This window comes from Molossus molossus, unplaced genomic scaffold (genome assembly GCF_014108415.1).
Source record: "Molossus molossus isolate mMolMol1 unplaced genomic scaffold, mMolMol1.p scaffold_m16_p_4, whole genome shotgun sequence".
Classification (NCBI taxonomy): Eukaryota; Metazoa; Chordata; class Mammalia; order Chiroptera; family Molossidae; genus Molossus; species Molossus molossus.
Window position 1 is genome coordinate 98,699,039 of NW_023425377.1, and position 24,452 is coordinate 98,723,490.

At 38.2% G+C, this 24,452-nt stretch overlaps 1 protein-coding gene across 1 annotated transcript in view; it reads right to left on the reverse strand.

Annotated features, from left to right (window-relative positions):
* FSTL5 (follistatin like 5) overlaps window positions 1–24,452 on the reverse strand; it is a 700,938-nt gene that overhangs the window by 32,797 nt on the left and 643,689 nt on the right. Inside the window, exon 15 of the mRNA XM_036241790.1 lies at window positions 22,354–22,478. Coding sequence (XP_036097683.1) covers window positions 22,354–22,478 — 125 coding nt within the window. The remainder of the gene's footprint in view (window positions 1–22,353; window positions 22,479–24,452) is intronic.

Here is a 24,452-nt window from a genome sequence, read left to right on the forward strand (position 1 = left end):
ATTCTAGGCCACTTTAAGATTTTCTTGGCTTAGTTACATAAAGCAGCTATTATTTTCATAAAATATGCAACCCCTGATTCCCTTTTGTTTCAAAGAAACTAAAAGCTATATTTATGTATCCAAAATTACATAAAGATAAAAATCATTTCTGTGTTATTGCAAAAACTTAATAACTGTAATTTTTTTAATCCTCACCCGAGGAGATATATATATGTATATTATTGATTTTAGAGACAGAAGAAGGGAGAGAAAGAGAGAAACATCGATATCAGAGAGAAATATTCATCGGTTGCCTCCTGTATGCGCCCTACTAGGGATAGAACCTGCAACCTAGGTATGTGCCCTGATCAGGGATCAAACCCATGACCTTTTGGCATATGGGATGATGCTCCAACCAACTGAGCCACCTGGACAGGGCAATTACAGTAATGTTATACTTTTTTTTTTTTAAATTAGAAGGGACATTTCATTATCTTTTCTCCCTCAAAAAAATAATAAAAGGAAAAAAAGGAAAGCTAAAGTAAAAGTTTCCATAGTATAGACAAAAAAATCACCTAACCTCCATCTAAACAAATACAGAAGAGATGTTAAGCATAACTAACTCAACTAGCAGTTTCAAGAATCAATGTCATTTTTATTTCCCTTGAAGCTGTCTACTTGGATTTATTGCGTGAGGTGTATATACTTTACATCATGCTGGTGGATACACTGAAGGACAAAGCCCTGCCAGTTTCAGGTTTGTTGCCTAATATTCCTAATACCACCCATGTGGTTAGGTTAAATATTTCTACTGACAACTGATGGCCAATTAAACTTAATAGGCAGTGTCTCCATACTTCTACTAATTTAGTGGGCTTCTCTTTTACAGTTCATTTTAAAGGCATTCTGACATCCTTTTCATGTACTTTAGTTTTGCTTGAACCAAATCTTAAAGAACTGTCACACCTGGTATTTTGCCGAATGATTTCTTTTTTAAGAAAGAGAAGCAAGAGCCCAGCCGGTGTGGCTCAGTGGTTGAGCGTCGACCCAGGCACCAAGAGGTCGCCAGTTTGATTCCCGGTCAGGCTACAGGCCCAGGGTGTGGGGGGCATGCAGGAGGTGGCCAACTGATGTTCTCTCTCATCAATGTTTTTATCTCTCTCTCCCCTCCTTTCTCTCTAAAATCAATAAAGAAAAAAATTTTAAAAAAAGAAAGAAGCAAGAGCCCTGGCTGGTTTTGCCAGGTGGTTAGAGCGTTGGCCAGTGGACCAAAGAGACGTGGGTTTGATTCCAGTCAAGGGCACATACCTCAGTTGAGGTTTGTCCCCAGCCCTGGTTGGTGACATGTGGGAGGCAACCAGTTGATGTGTCCCTCTTACATCGATGTTTTTCTCTCTCTCCCTCTTTCTTCCTCCCTCCCACTCTATCTGGAGATAAATGGAAAAATATCTTTGGGTGGGGATTTAAAAAAAGAGAGAGAGAAATAAGAGCTATACCATCTTAACAAGTGAATGTTAACAGTGAGCATTATTGATTTAATTTAAGCAACAAATAAACAAACAAGACCAACAAAAATTCATGGACACAGAGAACAGTACAGTAGTTACCAGAGGGAAGGGGGGCTGGAGGGCAAGTAATAAGGGTAAAGGGGGTCAAATATATGGAGATTTGACTTTGGGTGGTAAACACAATGCAATACAGAAATGATGATTAATAGAAGTGTACACTTGAAGCCTACATAACTTTATTAACCAATATCACCCCCAATAACTTTAAAAATAAATAATTTACATATAGTAATAATAAATAAATAAAAATGCATTTCTCCAAAGATTCTCTGACTGACTCACAATAACCAGTTTGTTTTTTCTACATGGATAGCCATAGTGAGAGTATACCTACAGATGTACAACTAAATTTAAATAGCAAAAAATATTAGCTCAGGAATAGTCTTTAGAGTCTCAAATTACTGTAAAGATAGAGAATATCAATGAATTTTATCTATACAAACACACTGCCTGCTACCACCATTAACTTAAAATGAATTTTGCCAAACCAAATTGAAAAATGGTCAAATAAAATTGATAGATGATAGATAGATGATAGATAGATAGATAGATAGATAGATAGATAGATAGATAGTTAGACAGACAGATAGACAGACAGATTTGGCCATAGTCACAGAACATTTACAAAATATTCTATGGACTATTACTATGAATTTATGCTTATGTTTTCAAGGATAAAATTATTTACTGAATAGTGTTACTCTACTGAGCTAGAGTCAGAGAATTTTTTTATTTTTTTAAATTTTAATTAATTAATTAATTTGATACAGATGTTTCTCCTTTTTTACCCCATTGGCACCCTTCTCCGCGCCCCACCCCAGCCCCGTCCCTGGCTTTGTTGTCCATGTCTATTGGTTATGCATACATGCATATAAGTTCTGTGGTTTATCTCTTCCCACCCACCCACCCCCTCTTCTGAGGGATGTCAGTCTGTGCCCTATTTCCATGTTTTTGGGTCTACCGTATTCCTCAGACTGTTATGTTCATCATATTCCGTATATAAGTGAGATCATGTGGTATTTGTCTTTTTTCTGCTTGGTTCATTTCACTTAGGATAATACTTTCCAGGTCCCTCCATGTCATCTCAAAGGATAAGAGATCTTTTTTTCTTACAGCTGCGTAGTACTCCATCGTATATATGTACCACTGCTTTTTTATCCATTTGTCTACTGATGGACAGTTGGGCTGTTTCCAGATCTTAGCTATTGTAAATAGTGCTGCTATGAAAATGGGGGTACATCTATTCTTCCTGATTGGTGTTTCAGGCTTCTTAGGGTATATTCCTAGAAGCAGGATCGCTGGGTCAAATGGAAGTTCAATTTTTAATTTTTTGAGGTAGCACCATATTGTTTTCCATAGCGGCTGCACCAGTCTGCATTCCCACCAGCAGTGTCCTAGAGTCCCCTTTTCTCCACACCCTCGCCAACACTTGTTGTTTGATGATTTGTTGATGGTGGCCATTCTGACAGGTGTGAGGTGATACTTCATTGTTGTTTTAATTTGCATCTCTCTGATGATTAGTGATGTTGAGCATTTCTTCATATGTCTCTTGGCCATTTGTATGTCCTGTTTGGAGAGGTGTCTATTCAGCTCCTCTGCCCATTTTTTAATTGGGTTCTTTGTCTTCCTTTTGTTGAGTTGTATGAGCACTCTCTATATATTGGAAATTAACCCCTTATCTGATATATCATTGGCAATGATGTTCTCCCATACAGTGGGTTGCCTTTCCATTTTGATTATTGTTTCCTTTGCTGTGCAGAAGCTTTTTAGTTTGATGTAGTCTCATGTATTCATTTTTTCCTTTGTTTCTGTTGCCTTAGGTGATGTATCAGTGAAAATTCTGCTCCGTATTATGTCCAAAATTTTGTTGCCTACATTTTCTTCTAGAATTTTTATGGATTCACGGGTCACATTTAAGTCTTTTATCCATTTTGAGTTTATTTTTGTGTATGGTGTAAGTTGATGGTCTAGTTTTATTTTTTTGCATGTAGCTGTCCAATTTTCCCAACACCATTTATTAAAGAGGCTGTCTTTACTCCACTGTATGCTCTTGCCACCTTTATCAAATATTAATTGAGCATATTGCCTTGGGTCCATTTCTGGGTTTTCAGTTCTGTACCACTGGTCTATATGCCTGTTCTTGTGCCAGTACCAGGCTGTTTTTATTACAGTCGCTTTGCAGCATAACCTGATATCTGGTATTGTGATCCCAACTACTTTGTCCTTCTTTTTCAAAATTGCTGTGGCTATGCAGGGATTTTTTTGGTTTCATATAAACTTTTTAAGTATTTGTTTTAGTTCTGTGAAATATGTCGTAGGTATTTTGATGGGGATTGCATTGAATCTATAGATTGCTTTGGGTAATATGGACATTTTTTTTTTTTTTTTTTATCCTCACCCGAGGACACTTTTTCATTCTTTGTTCAGATAGAGCAGGAGGGAGAGAGAGAGAGAAACATCGATGTGAAAGGGACACATCGAGTGGCTGCCACCCGCACGACCAACCAGGGCCGGGGACAAACTGCAACCGAGGTACATGCCCTTAGCGGGAACCGAACCCGGGTCTCTCCGGACCGCAGGCCAACGCTCTAACCGCTGAGCCAAACCGGCCAGGGCAATATGGACATTTTAATGATGTTAATTCTCCCGATCCATGAACAAGGTATGTGCTTCCACTTTTTTATATCTTCCTCTATTTCTTTTTTCAATGTCCTGTAGATTTCTGCAAATAGGTCCTTTACTTCTTTGGTTAAGTTTATTCCTAGGTATCTTAATTTTTTTGCTGCAATGGTAAATGGGATTGTTTTTTCAGTTTCTCTTTCTGTGAGTTCATCATTAGTGTATATGAATGCCATCAATTTGACATTAATTTTGTATCCTGCTACTTTGCCAAGTTCATTTATTAAGTCTAGTAGATTTTTGATGGAGTCTTTAGGGTTTTCTATGTATAATATCATGTCATCAGCAAATAATGACAGTTTCACTTCCTCCTTTCCAATTTGGATCCCTTTTATTTTTTCCTCATGTCTGATTGCTGTGGGTAAGACTTCCAGTACTATGTTAAATAGGAGTGGTGAAAGTGGACATCCCTATCTTGTTCCTGTTCTTATGGAAATGTTTTTAGTTTCTGCCCATTGACTATGATGTTGGCTGTAGGTCTTTCATATATGGCCTTTATTATGTAGAGATATGATCCCTCTATTCCCACATTGCTGAGTGTTTTTATCAGAAATAGATGTTGGGTTTTGTCGAAGGCTTTTTTGGCATCTATTGATATGATCATATGGTTTTATCTTTCATTTTATTTATGTGGTGTATCACATTTATTGATCTTCAAATATTGTACCAGCCTTGCATCCCTGAGATGAATCCCACTTGGTCATGGTGAATAATTTTTTTGATGTATTGCTGGATCCGATATGCTATTATTTTATACAGGATTTTTGCGTCTATGTTCATCAGGGATATTGGCCTGTAGTTTTCTCTCTTTGTAATGTTTTTTTCTGGTTTTGGAATTAGAATTATGCTAGCCTCATAGAACGTGTTTGGAAGTCTTCCTTCTTCTTGAATTTTTTTAAATAGTTTGTGGAGAATGAGTGTTAGTTGTTTTTTGAATGTTCGGTAAAACTCCCCCATGAAGCCACCTGGACCTGGGCTTTTGTTTGCTGGGAGAGTCTTGATTACCTCTTCAATATCCTAAGTTGTTATTAGTCTATTCAAGTTTTCTATCTCTTCCCAGTTCAGTTTTGGGAGACTGTGTGTTTCTAGAAATTTGTCCGTTTTGCTTAGATTATCGAATTTGTTGCCATATAGTTGTTCATGGTAGCTGTTAACAATCCTTTGTATTTCCGTGGTGTTGGTTGTTACTTCTCCTCTTTCATTTCTGATTTTGTGTATTTGGGTTCTCTCACTTTATTTCTTGGTGAGTCTAGCTAAGGGTTCATCAATCTTGTTTATCTTTTCAAAAAACCAGCTCGTTGTTTCATTGATCCTTTGAATTGTTTTTTTGATCTCTATGCCATTTATTTCTGCTCTGATCTTTACTATTTCCTTCCTTCTACTTGCTCTGGAGTTTTCTTTTTGTTTGCTTTCTAATTCTTTAAGTTGTGAGGTTAGACAGTCAATTAGAAATTTTTCTTGTTTCCTGAGGTAGGCCTGTAGTGCTATGAACTTCCCTCTCAGAACTGCTTTTGCTGCATCCCATAGATTTTGTGTTGTTGTGTGTTTATTTTCATTGAAATTTTTAATTTCTTCCTTGATCTCCAGGAAGTTTTTAATTTCTTCCTTGATCTCCTCGGTGACCCATTCATTGTTTAATAACATGCTATTTAGCCTCCATGTGTTGAAATGTCTTTGCATGTTCTTGTTGCAATTGATTTCTAGTTTAATGCCATTGTGATCTGAGAAGATGCTTGATATGATTTTAATCTTCTTGAACTTGTAGATATTTAGTTTGTGTCCTATCATGTGGTCTATCTTTGAGAATGACCCATGTGCACTTGAGAAGAATGTGTATTCTGTAGTTTTGGGGTGTAATTCTCTGTAGATATCTATTAAATCCATTTGGTCTAGTACTTCATTTAGAGTCTCTGTTTCCTTGCTAATTTTTTGTCTAGAGGATCTATCCAGTGGTGTCAACAGGGTGTGAAGTCCCCTGCTATGATCGTATTGCTGTCGATTTCTCCTTTGAAGTTCTCCAGGAGATTTTTAATATATGTTGGTGCTCCTATATTGGGTGCATATATGATTATCAAGGTTATATCTTCCTGTTGGATAGATCTTTTCAATATTATGTAGTGGCGTTCTTTGTCTCTAGTTATGGCCTTCATTTTGAAATCTCTTTTATCAGATATGAGTATTGCTACCCCAGCTTTTTTTTTTTCCATTTGCTTGGAAAATTTTTTTCCATCTCTTCACTTTCAACCTATGTGAGTCTTTTGTTGTGAGGTGGGTCTCTTGCAAATAACATATAGGTGAGTCATGATTTCTTATCCAATCAGCTACTCTGTGTCTTTTTATGGACGCATTCAATCCATTTACATTTAAGGTGATTATTGCTATGTACTTATTTATTGCCGTTTTTGTTTAGTGTGGTTCTATTTTTCTTCCCATTTCTCCTGCTAATTACAGCAGTCCTTTTAACATTTCTTGCAGTGCTGGTTTGGTGCTAATGTATTCCCTTAGCCTATTTTTTGTCTGGGAAGCTCTTTATTTGACCTTCTGTTTTGAATGATAGCCTTGCTGGGTAGAGTAGTCTTGGATTCAGATCCTTGTTTTTCATGACCTTGATTACTTCATGACATTCTCTTCTGGCCTATAGTGTTTCTTGTGAGAAGTCATCTAAGAGCCTTATGGGGTTTCCTTGTTAGGTAACCTGTTGCTTATCTCTTGCTGCTTTTAGGATTCTGTCTTTGTCTTTAATTTTTGGCATTTTGATTACTATGTGTCTTGGTGTGGGCCTGTTTGGGTTCTTCATACGTGGGACTCTGTGCTTCTTGAACTTGAATGCTTTCTTCCTTCACCAAATTAGGGAAGTTTTCTGTAACTATTTTTTTGAATAAATTCTCTATCCCTTGCTCATTTTCTTCTTCTTCGGGGACTCCTATGATGTGAATGTTATCACGTTTCCAGTTGTCCCACAGTTCTCTTAAGCTGTCTTCCTGTTTTTTAATCGTTTTTTCCTTTTGGTTTTCTGATTGATTGGTTTTTTTCTGTCCTGTCTTCTAATTCACTGATCTTGTCCTCAGCTTTCTCTACTCTGCTTTTTAACCCTTCCAATGTGTTTCATTTCAGATATGTCATTTTTTATGTCTTCTTGATGGTTTTTAATTTCCAATTGGATTATTTTCAGCGTCTCTATGTCCTTACTCATGCTGTTGAGCTTCCTGAAGATCATGGCTCTGAATTCTAGCTCTGTTAACATGCCTAACTGCTCCACATTGATCTCATCTTTGGTGGAGGTCTCTTGCTCTTTCATTTGGCCTCTGTTTCTGTGTTTCACCATTTTGGCTATCACAGTGGGCTTTGGAACCTGTCAAGATTTCCCTGTGGGTGTTGGTGTTCTGCTGTTTGTGGCTCCCTCTCCTGGGATTTAGATGAGTGAGGGAGGACCCACGTTAAATACCATTGTCAAGTATTACTTTCCTGGTTAAAGTTGCTAGCCCAGGAAAGGTACTGTTATCCTCTAACTTTTTGCCTGGAGGCTAGCAGTCGAGGTTACTTAATGAGTTTTGGGTTGTCAGTTGATTGTAAAACTCCCTCAGGTGTTCAGCATACAGGGCTTTCAGGAGGATGGGGGCAGATGCTGGTTGTTAATGAGCTTCAATTAGCACTTCAGTGGCCCATGGGTGGGGTTGAATCTCCGAGGGAGGGGCTGCTGCCTCTCCCCAGAGCTCTGGGAAGGAGCAATATGGCCACCATCTTGCGTGGCTGCACTCAGCAAAATCTCTGAGTGCCCTCCAAATCCTGAGTGTCCCGACACAGTTCCAGTCCAGTCTGCCCTCCCTCTGCCAGAGCCCAAGGTGAGTGGCTGTGGCTGTTTCAGCCTCTGTCCCAGCTGCACTGTGGAGCCACCTGGGAGTGTAACCCGAGGGCGCTGCTCCCAGCTAAGGCCGCTGCCGAGCTGCGGACCGTGGGCTTCCAGCCCCCATCTCCTGCCTTCACAATCCTACCAGGATGGAGTCAGTGTCCCTGGTTATATGGTCCTCCAAGCTGCTTTTCTGTTGGTTTTTCCTGTCAATTTGTCTGTGTTATAGTTGTAATTCCAGTTTGGTCCTGGGAGACGGTCTGTGTAGCTTCTGTTCACTCCGCTGCCATTTTGGAATCTTCCCAGTCAGAGAATTTCATTCAAAATATATTTTTTGTTATTATACTAGTATTTAAGCTTCTAGCATTTTAATAAAAGATTTCATCAAGAAAAGTTTATGAATTCGTAAAAGAAGATGCCATGGTAAAATATATCAACTTCCTTTAACAGAAATATAATGTATCTACTTAAGAGATTGAATTAGAATCCTCAATATACATTATTCCTTTGTGTACATGTTTTATGAGAACTAGTTAATGCTTTATATGCTTGTATCAAAATATTATAGTCTAATCTATTAAATATATGTATGAAATAGTGCAATGTGCACATTAAATTCATATAGGAAATTCTTAAGTTTTCATGATGAGTTCTGTCCCTTTCTAATGATACATTGCATTATATCTTATCTATTTTTTCTTTATTCATCTTAATTATTATCTGAGTTTTACAGTTGTTTGTCCCCAAAATGAATATATTTGTTGGAAAGGGCTGCTGTTGGCTAACTGGGCTCAAATTCATGGACAGAGCCCAGCAGCCCTTGCTGAATGGGCTGCTCATGCAAGTCACACTTAGGGGAGAAACCTGCATTGAAATGCCTGTCAACACTGTGTTCAGCCATCTGAGCCAATCCTTAGAAAGGATTTCCTGAAATCTTATTTCAACCAATAGGATTGAGACTTTTCCTGTCCAGTTGGATTTATATCCTCATTAGCATCTTCACTGAATAATAATCAGAGCAGCTCTATTCTCTCCAATCAGGACAGGGCTTTTTTGGACCAATCAAACTGTTTGGATTGGATTTGGAGTCCTCATTTGCATGAAAATGGACCAGTCAGGGACCAGGGGTGGGAACTTCTCTCTACATAAGTCAGCTCTCTCTGTCTTGGAAAGCACCCCTTCCCTTTCCACTGAACACTCTGTTTACCTGGCTGAAGCTAAAACACTGGCAACATCTCACAAGAGCAGAGCGTAGTGGAACTGACCCACCTCGGTGGTCCAATGTGGAGCAGAGCTGAGCTAAGCTATCCAGCAAAGATGGGCCTCATGCAAGGACCACCTCATGCCTGAGGGCTGCTGCATGCCCATGCTGTTCCACAGACTTGCTGTTTAATAATTGAGCTGTGTTACTATTGAGCTAATCCATAGCTGTTCCACAAATGTGCTATATCACAACTGAGCTATTTGTCCTGAATAAAATCTTCTCCTTCTCCAACCCTCAATGGGGGATTCCTGTTAGAATTGAATTGGTGCCAGTGACCATTGGTTGACACTACTAAGCAGACAGACAAGTAAACTATGCAACCATATCATTTACTTGTTTAGGGTAAAATAAGTTCGAATTACCATTTGCAGCAAAACCCTAAATCATATGTGACAAAGGAAAAAAGTACCTAGAAATTTGCTGTCTCCTAAGAAGATTACTGGATCCTATCAAATGGACAGCCCTGTGTTTTACTGAACAGTGATGAGTTAGCACAAGGACCTCTGAGAGAAGACGCAAGAGCTATTAACTTGCATAATAAAACTCAAGAGGCAGATCTGCACTGTAGAATGTTCCTAAATTAAATGTCATTAGTGCTCCATTGATTTTGTCAGTAAAAATGCTGCAGTATCAATCTATTTGGAGGCTTTATTAAATCCTAGAGCTTGATGTCTAGTTATCATACCTGAACAAACTTTTCCTTTTTAAAAAATAATGAAATCTCACCCAGCCAGTGTAGCTCAGTGGTTGAGCATTGACCCATGCACTAAAAGTCGCCGGTTTGATTCCTAGTAAGGGCACATGCCCAGGTTGTGGGCCCCATCCCTAGTGGGGGGCATGCAGGAGATGGCCAATCAATGTTCTCTCTCATCGATGTTTCTATCTCTCCCTCTCTCTTCCTCTCTCTCTAAAATCAATAAAGAAAATATTTAAAATAAAATAATAAAATCTTCATATATTAAATGTAGCTTGCTCTTTAAATCCAACCTTGGTTCTCTATACAACAAAAATATTACATAGCAAAGGCAAGCTACTAATATGACTACGTGATATTCTGTCAAAAGAGGTGCTGAGGGGGGTACCAGTGGGGGGGAAAGGAGAAATATCTGTAACAAAAATGAATGAATTAATTAAATAAAAAAAATAAAGTTATACTAAAAAAAAAAAAAGAGGTGCTGACCTATCTGTTTCATCCACCTTAGGCACTAGGCTCTTCCCCTGAAGGCTTGGAGCCCTGTTAATACAGGACCAGGCAAGGAGGCAGAGAGGATTCTCTAACTCAAGAAGTAATCGAGATAACACACTGAGCACAAACATACATACAGTGCTTGGCTTCAAGCACTCAGTGATTTTCTGTCTAAGTATTTTACACTCAGTGTTGAGCTGCACTAATATGGTAACAAAGGTGGAAAGTACTGCTGAAAATAAAGGCAAATCCAGTAACCATTATGAAAAAGAGAAATGGCATTATAGATCAACGCCTGAAGGGAACGGTGTGCTTAGGACTTTTAGAAATAAGGTGAAGAAAGTTATCAAGTATTTATGTAGAAGAAGCTCTGCAACAGCATAAGAACATTGGAAGGTTTGCCAAGAATAATTTGTGTATGTATGTGCATACTCGCTCGTAAAAGTACACGTACACACTTTGCTTAATAAACTATGTATGAATGTTCTCTTTTTCAGATAGAGCAGGGCCTAGGCTCTAGGATGGTAAGGATCCCAAGAGACAGCAGGTCCTGACGAGCTAGACTTAGTGTTTATGTGCAGGGGAGAGAGGGAATGAAGAAGCAAAGAAACTCAGGAAAGAGAAGGTCATGCTTTCAGAATTTATAAATGTTTCAGATATTCACTATTTGAGATAGAAAAAGCTCTGGCTTCTGGCATATTTGGAGTCACTGTTTTGCTTATTAGTTTATTTCTTTTTGTGAGAGTAATGAGCATGTCATATGAATGTAAGAAAAATATTGAACTTCGCTGAAGTGTGATTTTGTGAGATCAAAAATGGGTATCTAAGAACCATTTTTTGAAACAATTTCAATTGCTGCTTATTATCCTAAGACTATTCTTTTTCTAAAAATGCACTGAATAATTGATATTTTTCATTTCTGATGTGCTGGGACTTCAATGACACCAGACAACGTTATTGCTAAAATTGTATCTCCATACACCTGGCCTGTCCATGAATCAAATCACAAGTTAGAGTTGTTTTGATATAAGGCCAGTGATATATATAATTTTGCTTTAACAGATTTGATAAAATATGAGGGAGAATGATATACTTTTCACTTTCACAGATTGTTTATTTTGTCCCTTGAAAAGCTTTAAGGAAACATATATCCAATCCAATCCCTTCTTAATCATTTCCTTGCTGTAATTTATAACAGAAAAGGCGTGCCATAGACTTCTCTTCAGACTGCCAGAATGTTCTTTCCATTGTCCTCATCTCTGGAGTGGAGTGTAACCACCGGTATAGGGACTCTGCGGGATCTGAAACAGGACCAGCCCTTAGCTCCTCGCTGTCACATCTGACAGCAAACGTTCTTGCATTCTAAACCTGGTCTACTTCGGGCACATTGGGAGAAAGCAGGGTTCTTTGGAAAACCAACAATGCTGGGAAAAACAGAAGGCAGAAGGAAAAGAGGAAGACCAAAGAAGAGATGGATTGATCCCATGAAGAAGCCCTAAGCGTGAGTCTACAGGGGCTGAGCAGGACTGTTGAGGACAGGACGCTTTGAACGTCATTCATTTTAGAGTCGCCAGGAGTTGGAGCCAATTCAACAACACCTCACATACACTCTTACATTATACTCTTGTAGTAGGCAGTCAGGCATGAGCAGAGCAAGGACAATAGGCCAGATACTGAAGGTGACCAGGGCAGAAAACCTGGGTACCTAGCAATGGGCAAAACTGGGAAAGCAAGGACCTCACCCAGGGTGATCTTTCCTCCCCCAGCATGTCGCTAGTCATAGAAGAGAAGCCTTTAGAGGAGGAACAAGGGGCCGGAGAACAGCCTCAGATGACTCCCATACAAGCCTTCGCATGGCCAGTCCCTTAAGCAGCCAGCCCTCTGGACCATGAGGTTCTGACCCGCATTAAATAATCTTAGAAACAGAGTCAGAGTTTTGGTCAGACTAGAGATAAATCTAGTCCTCAGTTGTGTTTCAGCTCTAGGCCCAGAAAAGCAGCAAAACCAGACAGAGCAATGCCATGGCTGACATCAGGATGAGATGCAATAACTATTGACCTCCTGCCCTGGCACTGACCGATCAGTGGAGACCATGACCCTGATAGGACACACCTGGAAAGCTGATGAATATTCTACTGAGATCCTCTCCTGGGACTTCCCCTAACATACCCACCCTTAAAAGCCTTTAGGATGGAAGACCCACAGTGCTCAAACTCTCTCTCTCTTTCTCCTCTCTCTTTCTCTCCCTCGCTCCCTCCCTCTCTTTGTCTTTGTCTCTTTCTAGCTGCCAGCTCCTTCTTCCTTTAGGCAGGTCTCTCTGCCTTTTCTTCTCCTAAGCGCCAAGGGCCCTTCTTTTGCCTCCGTACCTTGCTTCCCGAACCTGCACAGCACAGCTGGCTCACTTTCTCCACAGCCCACTTCTTCTACCTCTGTGACTTTCTAAGTAAACTTCTGGTTGTATTTAAGTCTTAGCTCTGAATTCTCTCTTTGTCAGAATTCCAGTTGCTGAACTGAGATCCAATTCGGTAACATTCTGAGTCATGTTGCTGCTAACACACTTACACTCGTTTCATGTTTCGGGGTCCTACAAGCGTGCCTCCAGCCACCTGTCCCTTTCCAGCTGATCCAAGTTGCAGAGTGACAATGAGGTCCACTTTCCCAGCATCCCTGAACTAGCCCACCAGAGATATTCATTCAACACTAACATTATCTCGGGCAGGTATGTGGTGGGGAAACGTGGAGTGTTACAAAACATTTTTTTTTGAACATTATTTGTATTTTTATGTTAATTTTGTTCAGCAAATTAAGTGTAGAGGAGGCAAAAAGGGTGGGAACTGGCATTTTCAGTTATATAACTGCCTGTTGCTTTCAATGTCTCTGCATCACTGTGATTTATAAATCTACTCTATTCATCTAATTGCTTGTCATGGAATTATTGATTGAAATAAACAGACATACACACACACACACCCTCCCAAGTATAAACATTAATTTTAAGACACTGCATAATCAACCAATTAACCCATAAAGAAAAATAAAGAAAACTGATCATTATAAAGATACCAGTTTCCTAACTGCTCCATTTTTCTCTCAAGAAATAGGAGCATTTTACAGATAGATCTGTAGAGAAACATAATTGAAATAAACAAGAGGAAAAGTTTGAAATTCTAGGCAACATTATCAAGTGGTGTTGTTGGGGGTGACTTAAAGTGTGGATTAGCCTTTCAAAGCATCTGAAATAACATCACCTAAACTGGCATCTTCCCTTTCTAACAGGACTAACCCTGGAGTAGTATGCAAATCAGAAGTAATTCCTTCTTGTATTTACTGTAAGTATCCTCTGTGCCAATTGACATCTGCATGCTTGAACTAGATGGGATTAAATTTGTCTCTAGTCCCACTCTAACTTGAGAGAGGACATGAGATGGAGGAAGCATGATTTGCAGATGTTTCAAGGGTCAGGCTGTAAATACATCTTCGCTCAACAAGTGGCACCTGTTTTAAATTGTATCAAAGATATGGTTTAGTCAATGAACATTTTAAACAATTTCTACTTATAGCCCTAAGTAGCCCAAATGTTAGCTGAATCCTAGGTGAAAATATCTTGCAGCTGTCCTCTTCTCTACCTTCCAACTATTTTTATTCGTAAGTCAAAAGCTCTAAGAAAGACTTCTGCTAATTATTGCATTTGTTGGAGCTTAGATTTTCTGGTCTTCTTGGAATCGTGAACTAAGCTGTACCAGGTTTCCCAACTCTGCACTCCCCTGGCCTCCATGGAGTTTCACATGTACCCCCACTGAACAACTCACAGGATTCCTTGGAAGAATTATCAAACATTTTCAAGGGAGGTCCCGTGCAAACATTTCATCCTTCATTGCTTGGGTACCTGCCATCTCATTAGCTTCTCTTGTTTTTTTCAGTAGTTCTCAACCCCCAATTTTTACACAGAACTAAATATATATATATATCATATATATATATGATAATATATCACTGTAAACCAATTGTTTTTCATTCCTTGTAGACAAACTCTAGTGGCAACTGCAGAGAGAGCTGTAATCTATACAAATATTATGACAATACATTGACATTTAAGTTTTTTACCTCAAAATGGTACCAAAAATATAACAGTTATGCAAGGGTAAAATCTTATGAAATTTAATTGCTTTAAAATGTAACAAAACCATTGTAGCTGTCCATTTTTCTCAAAAAATGTATTTTCAAATTACTTTTTAATTTCTGGCTAATTAAAAAAAGATTAAAAAAAAGCCTAAATTCCCCTGCATTAGCCATGTCATAAAGAATTTAAGAGTACTAGAACTATAATATTATTTAAATCTATTTACATGTAGTGATATAATAATTTAGTTCTTGGATAGAAATTTTGAGTAGAATAATGAAACATTTTACTTTATATTTATAGAGTACTTTTGATTTAAAATAATGAATCATTATTTTATTTTTTTATATCAAATAGACATAATTGATCCTTCTGAAATTATATATGTATATTTATTTTATTTATTTATTTTTTTCTTTATTGATTTTAGAGAGACAGAGAAAGGGAGAGGGAGAGAGAGACAGAATCATCGATAAGAGAGAACATCTATTGGCCGCTTCCTACATGCCCGCACTGGGGATCAGGCCCACAACTTGGGCATGTGTCCTGACTGGGAATTGAACCAGCAACCTCTTGGTACATGGGTCGATGCTCAACCACTGAGCCACACTGGCTGGCCTATACATTCATTTTAACATTTTTTTTTTAATATTACCTATCAGGATATTTTTTTATATAGAAAAATAACCAAGCTGAAATTCTTCATATAAGAAATTTGTATTTCTCATGTCATTACAAAATATTCTTCTTTTGCACCATATAATCTCTTTAACTTTAGATTTATGATTCATGATTTATGAATTACTTACTGAAGTTGAAGGTTTATAAAGAAAACTCTCTAAGAACTGCAAGTCTGAAAAATGAGTGTCTAGTTAATATACATTGCTAGTTAACTGAAATGTGCAATGAATCACTAATGTAAAAAATACATCAGTTATTAAATATTCAATGGAACTGTTTCTGTGAAATTAACAAAACATAAGATATAGAATTTTTATTCTTTCTTAAAACATAAAAGTATATAAATACAGAGTGATTTAAACCAGTATATTTCAATAAGAGTCAGGAAATTGTTAGTAATTAAATTTTAAGTAATTTAGATGTTCTTTAAACAGTTGGGGAGGGGGGAATTAATCAACTCACACACAGTAGAGGGGACAGGGAGAGGTGGAGGAGGGTATGGGGGGATAATTGATGATGAAGGAGACTTGACTTGGTGAACACACAATACAGTGTTGATGTGTTGTAGAATTGTGTACCTGAAACCCATATAATTTTGTTAACCAGTGTCACTGCAATAAATTCAAAAGCAATATATATACATGCATACATACATATATATATGTGTGTGTGTGTGTGTGTGTGTGTGTGTGTATATATATATACATATATAGTTTTAATTACTATAGAGTTTAAATAACCTTTAAAAATAAACTTGGTCAATGGCATTTATTCAGTCCCTTTCCGAAGTTAGCACGTAGCTGGAAGTACTGGAGAGACAGGAGTATAAAGCAACTTCCCTCACCGGCCACAAACTTAGTTTCCCAGGAGGGGCTCACAGGCACATGTCTAACAAAATGGTTGTATGCTGCTCTGGAGTTTTTTCTGCATTATCTCCTGGACAAGCATTCATATGTAAGAAAGAGGAAGTCAGCCCTGGCAGGTTTGGCTCAGCGGTTGGAGCATTGGCCTGCGGACCAGAGAGTCCTGGGTTCGGTTCCCGCTAGGGGCATGTACAAAAAAAAAAAAAAAAAAGAGGAAGTCAGAGACACAAGTTTGCTCCAGTAACCTGACTCTGTACTGTTAAGGAGCATTTTGATTTAGATCAAATATGGTATAGCACTGGTGTACCTGATTTATCCCCAGCCTAAGGCTAAGGTAATCTGATTTTTATGGGGAAGGAAGGTACAAATAAAACCAAAAATAAGGTATTTTCACTAATAAGCTCATCTTTTACAGTATAAAATAGGAATGATTGTGTGTGGCCTCAGCTGTGTGCCCAGGGAATGGGATGGAATTCAGGTGAGGGTTTGAATGAGCGGATGGGTACCAGGCCCGCATTCTCAAATATTTTTAAATGGTTAAATTCATTTTCTGAAATTCAAATTCTTCAGGACATTCAAAAGGGACCTAAATTAGGTTTCCCCAAATTTTTAAAGTGCTAAGAATTTTAAACTGCCTTGTGAAGATTGATTTGTTTTTGTAAACTACCAGTTTTATAAAGAAAATTTGGGCCCAGCCCGTGTGGCTCAGTGGTTGAGTGTCAACCCATGCACCAAAAGGTTGCCGGTTTGATTCCTGGTCAGTCCACATGCCCAGGTTGTGGGCCCAATCCCCAGTGGGGGGACATGCAGGAGGCAGCCAAACGATGTTCTCTCTCATAGATGTTTCTATCTCTCTCTCCCTCTCCCTTCTTCCTCTTTTTCTAAAATCAATAAAGAAAAAATAAAGTTAAAAAAAAAGAAATTTTGGTTCTCTTAAATTTCTCAAGTCTTGATATATTTTACAGACTGGATTAAACAAGTTTGAGAATTGTAGACCCAGATGAATGAAAACAAAAAAAAAATGAAGAAAGAAAATGAGAAGAAACCAAACAGGAAAAAATAGAGACTTTTAACAGAATCATACCTAAACTCAGGGGACTCTCTGCACTGGTGTAGATTATGAGTAGTGTGTTCAACTCTTATGGGCAACTTAATAGTCAAACTTTACTTTATGCCAATGCATAGGGGAAAAAATGAAATAAACTGGCAAATGCCACGAGAGCTCATGGCAAATGGTGTTGCCGGGACATTCAGGCTTAGCTCTGTGTGACAGGAGATGTACGTTCTCATTAGTGCTGTTCACCGCCTCCACACAATTCATGGGCTCCCCATGCGGAGCTGGCTGCATGTTTGCTATTGTGCTACACACTGAGAAATGCAGCAAGGTGTGTAAGATATATGGTTCTCCCCTGGATACTATATATTCTGCTTTAGGAAACAGTATAGCACTTTCTCTCTTCTTTATCTCCATTCCTGGGAGAAACATGAATTAAGTGCCTACAGGTTTTTAGGCACCAAGGGTATAAAATTCTGACACTTGTCCAGGAGATTTTCAGACATAGAAGAAATAAATTATTTGAAACGAGGGTGTAGCCATCTGAGGGAAAAAAACAGATTAATGGGAAGAGAGGTCAGAGGAAGAAAACCAGTATTAATTAAAAGTATATTCTGAGTCAGACCTTCTGAGTGACCTGGAAATATATGCCAAGTATAGCAGTGAGAAAAGATTCTCAAATTCTGAAAAATGCAACTCAAAAAAAAAAAAAAAAAATCAATCTCAGCAACACGTAGTTAAATACATGTAAAATTTGGTTAGAAAACTATGATACGTGAAATTGGTAGGAGAAAAGACTCCCGATGTGGAGTAAATCCTCATTATGTTAAAAATACTTTACATATTTCACAGTTTATTTCTGTAAACGAATGTTAATTTTTACACTTACTCTTCACTTTAGTAACAGGAGTAATTACTTTGAAGTGCAACAGGAAATCTGATCATTCACTTCCATTAAAATGAGATCTATATGCAGGTAGGATGTTATAATTTAATGTAGTATTTTTACAAGTATTGGCAAAACACTCATACATTTCATATACATCCCCAAAAGAAATAAAGACATTTAAAAATATCCTTAAGCATACTTTTCAGTGTTTTTCTCATATATAGAGAGAAATAACTGAAATAAAATTTTGCCTTATATGTGTTCACATTATGTGGATGTTCTTCTAATTATTATTAGCTCCAACTCAGATAGGTAATAATCATGTTGACCCTAAACAGATGTTGTGTTCTGAAATTATATCAATTATACATAGAAACACTGAATTACACATAGCCCTTCCTGCATCCAGACAAAGTTAAACTCCTGCTTCTGGGAGCCATTGTACCATAAGATACCATTTACTTTTACAGTAAAAGAAATACTTAAAACTATACACGGTTAACCCTATTGGTTTCATAACCACAGACATCTGTCATAAATAATTGTATTGAGTGAATTTTTAAAAGAAAAATCAAAGCTGATAATAGTATTTTAAATAGAGTAACAGGAAATAGAATGGAGTAAATAAAAGCGTGTGTCACCTAAATTATTGACTAGTAATAACTTATCAACAGTGTGAAGATAGCAAAGGAATATTTATTAACCATAACACTCAATGACAATTAAATAAAATGTTATCTTCATTAAATAAGTATAAACACATATATATTTTTTTAGGTAACATTTCAAGTGGTACCATTTTCAGTTCAGATGCTGACTACTTTATCTCTGAGCTATTATAGCGTTTGTAGCCAGACTTTAAAAATTATTACTTTGATGCAAATAATATACTTTTCAGTTCTACTTATTGTCCATATAAATGTGTAATAATTATGATAGGATTTTATGTATTTTCTTTTCTTTTTTTTGGGGGGGGGGTACATGCCCCTAGTAAGAACCGAACCCGGGACTCTCTGGTCCGCAGGCCAACACTCAACCACTGAGCCAAACTGGCCAGGGCAGGATTTTATATTTTTTAATCACTTTATTGCTAAGCACATAATGGGCATCCTGAAAATAATGGTCAACTGATTGAGAAATATTTTAAACTCTTTGAAAACACATAGTTGGCTGCACAAAAACCAGTCTATATATAGTGTCTTAACTGTGAACCACAATTCTGATTTATTGACCCCCATGGTTATCTTTGCAAGTTTCATTTTGCACTTTCAGAATTCTTACAACTCCAACTTTTCGATGAGATAATTTTCAACTTAATACAAGGGAAACAAATATACACAAGAATCAAATAAGGACTCACATACCCCATCTCGAGCAGTCCCCTCTCATGAGAATTCACTTGAGAAAGAGATCAAAATATGAGTTTGGTTTAGATTCACCAACATTGTTAAGCAATACTTTTAAATGTTTTCAATAAATTATTAAGATACATAATACTAGAAATTGTAATATATCTGAAGTCTCTCCATTTATGCACTTGAATGGCTTCAATAAGCCAATGGGGTGAAGTGACTAGAAATTACTACCTTTCACATAGCGATAGAACATGCCAGAAACACGTTTTCTCAAAGTGCAGAACTCAAACATTTCATTTCAACTTAACTATTCTTCCCAGTACGATCCTATAGTCATTGCTAAATGGGCAAAAATGATGACGAATGTTATTACAATGTATTAAATAGATTTCTGTGTGAGTGGCTTTTTCATTAAGTCAAGTTCAATCATCAGCATTTTGCCAAAGCCTAATAAGAAGACCCTAGTGCATATTGGCAAAAATATTAACTGTAAAATAGATAGAAAAATGCAACTCTATCTTTATACATTCATTTCTCTATTATGCTTACAAAGAAATATATGACAGGAAGTTCATCACTAGTATTTATGAATAAGAGTTCATCAAGCACATGAGACAAAACCAGTGCACGTGAAGATGGCCAGTAGGTAAACGCAGTATCGCGTCCTCCCACAACCACATTAAAGTTACAACTAAACTACAGAACAACCATCATTCAGAACTGCCTGAAATCCAGGTGAATGGAAGTCCTACAACTACGGAATTAAAGCAGCAGCCACATCCAGACTGATAGGAGGGGCGGAGGGGATGGGCTGGTCCCACACCCACGTGTGGCGGATAAAAATCAGGAGGACACCTCGGCTGGGAAGGTCCTCCCTGAGGACTGAGGGGTCCCCATCCCACACCAGGCACCCCAGTCAGGGTTCCAGTGCCAGGAAGAGAATCCCCATAACTTCTGGCTGGAAAAACCAGCGGGAACTGAGGCCGAGGGAGGCTGTAGCTGGAGCCCCAGGCAGCTCCTTAAAGGGCCGGCGCACGGACTTATCGGACTCTCTCCCTCTAAGCTCAGAGGGGAGGCAGCTTGAGGAGCACCAGAGACACACAGGGAAGAACTGAGCTGTTTGGCACTGGAGCGAGGGCTGGAGAGGGGGCTTTCTCCGGGACAAATGTGCTGTCAGAGGCCTTTGTTCCTTTGGTGAGCCCTTCCCTAGGGTGGCAGACAGCCAACATATCTGGGACTCCAGCAACTTGGCTCATAGTTTGCCCCGCCCTGGTGATTCCCTGAGGCCCCGCCCCACCCAACATTCAGGCCCACCCAAGCTGTTGCCAGTTGCTTTACCATAGGATTGGCCTGTCTTGGATCCTGCTTCAGGTTTTTCCTAAATTCTTTCAAACAAGCAGCATCTGGTCTTAGTTAGCCCCATACCTTTCATCAAGTAATACATAGAAACAAACACAGGGAGGCAGCCAAAATGAGGTGACAAAGAAACAGGTCCCAAATGAAAGAACAGAACAAAACTCCAGGAAAAGAACTAAGCAAAATGGAGATAAGCAACCTAACAGATGCATAGTTTAAAACACTCCTTATAAAGATGCTTAATGAACTTAGTGAGAACCTCAATAAACTTAGTGAGGGCCTCAAGAGCATAAAAAAGTAGCAGTCAGAAATGAAGGAGACACTAACTGAAATAAAGAATAATTTACACAGATTCAACAGTAGAGTAGGTAAAGCCAAGAAGCAAACCATTGATTTGGAATATAAGGAAGCAAAAAACACCCAATCAGAATAGCAAAAAGAAAAAAGAATTAAAAAAAATAAGGATAGTGTAAGGAGCCTCTGGGAAAACTTCAAGCATACCAATATTTGCATCTTGGGGGTTCCAGAAAGAGAAGAGAGAGAACAAGAAATTGAAAACCTGTTTGAAACAATAATGGCAGAAAACTTCCCTAACTTGGTGAAGGAAACAGACATACAAGTCCAGGAAGCACAGAGAGTCCCAAACAAGATGAACCCCAAGAGGCCCACACCAAGACACATCAGCATCAAAATGCAAAACGTTCAAGACAAAGAGAGAATCTTAAAAGCAGCAAGAGAAAAGCAGTTATTTACCTACAAGGGAGTTCCCATTAGGCTGTCAGCTGATTTCTCAAAAGAAACTTTGCAGGCCAGAAGGGAGTGGCAAGAAATATTCAGAGTGCTGAAAAGCAAGAACCTACAACCAAGATTACTCTATCCTGCAAAGCTGTCATTTAGAATCGATGGCCATATAAAGAGTTTCCCAGACAAGAAAAAGCTAAAGGAGTTCATCACCACCAAACCATTATTATATGAAATGTTGAAGGGTCTTCTTGTAGAAAAAGATAAAAAATATGAACAAACAAAATGGCAATGAATACATATCTATCGACAATTGAATCTACAAACAAAATGAACAGGCAGAACAGAAACATTCTCATAGATACAGAGAACATTTTGTTGGTTGCCATATGGGAGAGGGGTTGGGGGAATGGGTAAAGGGATTGAGAAGTACAAATTGGTTGGTAGACCGACAAACCTCAAAGGGAAGGAGGGGTGGGGGTGAGAAGAGATAAACAAAAGATCTCATATGTATATATGCAGAAGCAGTGGACACAGACAACAGTGTGGGGAAAGGCAGGAGGGGGGCGGGAGTGGGGGAAAGGCGGTCAATAGGAGAAAAATGAGGAACATCTGTAATACATTCAACAATAAAGATAAATTTAAAAAAAAACTAACTCGTGCACATCTGTGTGTCTTGGTTGTATAATTGAAATGCTTGCTCTAGTTTCTCGTGGCTTTCTGTCTAGAGCAGAGAGAAATGTAAAGCCGATCGCCCAGTTTAGCACTTACCTCATGTGGGTGATGAGGAGTGTGGTAGTGGGAATGAAAAAGTCATCCACTCGGTCAAACTGCTTTCCCACCGGCTGGGTGTGGATCGTGTGGTGCGGCACATTCCCACTGGCCAGGGTTATGACCTGCACAGAACACACCTGTTCAGACCTTGGTCATGCATTCCCTTCATTGTATCAGCTTTCTATTTATTTGGAGGGAAAAAAACAATCTCTGGCATGGACTCTTTGCTGCCACCTCTAAATTAGTACCATATTAAGCAAATTGGAATTCTGGAATTGCTTACTTTCACAGTAGAAACTTCTGTTTCTACAAAGAAATCAAAAAGTAGCAAATGATTTGTCTTGAACAATCCTGCTTAAAATGTAAAATAAATATACACAACAACTCTGTTATAAAAATGTTAACTTTGCTCTAATGAGAAAAATAAAAGCAAGCATGCATATGTAAATAAGATGTCAGCTTTCTTTCTTTTTTCTTGTTTTCTTTTTTTCCTCCCACACAGCTTTGTTGAGGTGTAATTGATGAACAAATACTGCCTCTCCTGTGGAACTAAGCTGGTAGCACAGCACTGAAAACTTCAAAATAAATCATAAGGGATATTGTAGGTCTTCGAAATTCTAGAACATATAAAATATTATTTTAAGACGTTTTCCTCCTATAAATTGAAAATAACAGATTTAAGTACGTTTTAATTAGAGGTTTCTTCTTTCCAACCATTCATCATTCATTGGTTTTTAAAACGCTGATAGTCAATTAAAGAAAAGATGACTACACTTAAACTTTTATTACTCATATCCTATTATGCACCAAATTCTATCAGTGTCTCACACCTCCACGTGTTTTTCTATTGTCTCTATTGCCCAACCATTATTCTGTTAGCATTTTAAAGCACTTTCTTGTCCCCTCTTCAAATTCTTTTTACATGTGGCCCCCAAATTAAACTTCCTAAAGTATTGACTGAATATCTAAGTCAAACAGACTTCCCTCCTTCCAAACTGAGTCTCTTCCTTTGGTTTTTATGACAGAAGAAAATAGCATTCTTATTTTTAGGGGTCTTTTTTTTTTTTTCCCTGAAAGGTTAATTTTCTTTCAAGTGAGTATATTTTCATTGGGTTCCACTGAAAATATCCATGTTCAGCAAAAATAGACTAATCATTATAAGTCAAGATAGACTTATGTTATAGTTAAACAGCAACAACAACAACAACAACCAGGAAACAAACCTTTCAGTCTTAGTGGTTTATGAAATAAAGACTTCGTTGTACACGTACTACTTTCCCTGAGCGAATGGCAGGATACCTACTCTCCACTCAGCGATCCACGCAGAGGGAGCAGCTGACTACCTTGAATGTTTCCATCCACAGCACACCCATTTGCCAGAACCAATCACGTGGCTCTACTTATGCAAGAGGAGCTCAGCATGTGCCAGAGGAAGAAAGAACCAAAGTATTTGACAACAGCCTAAGGACACTATACCAATTTTATTAAAGAATATTGGTGAGAAAGATAGCACTGGATTGTAGCCAGTCGTAATAATGCCTGTATAATTTTAATAAAAATCAGCAGAGTAACAGGGAATGAACTCTACACATTTTTTTCCCTTTGGATTATATAGAAGTGTATAACTCTCAAAATGCATGTACTTGTATTTGAAATTAATACTTAGTCTGAAGGCAGCGATAATAATATTTACTGAGAACTTGCTATATATCAATATGTGATCTAAGTAGTTACCAGGCATCACAGAATTTAATATTCAAACAACACTATAATGTGTGCATTGCATCCCAACCTTCCCAAACTCACTAATGCAAAAATATTTCATGCCACTGACAGCATCTTAACTGAGCATCATTTATGTGCTTGGCATAGTCCTAGGTTGTAAAAATCACAGTACCACTTCCCTAGTTCCCCTCTACCAGGACTTTGTTCCCTGATGATTCTGGATCCTTCTCACTGCTGGAATTGAGCAGGAAGTGATGGATTGCCAGGTTCAGGACCGAGACAACTAAATGCAAGAACACACAGATTGATCGGATGCACATTAATCAATAGGCCCCATCTTTCAACAGCCCCTGGCTCATTCTTAGTGGCAT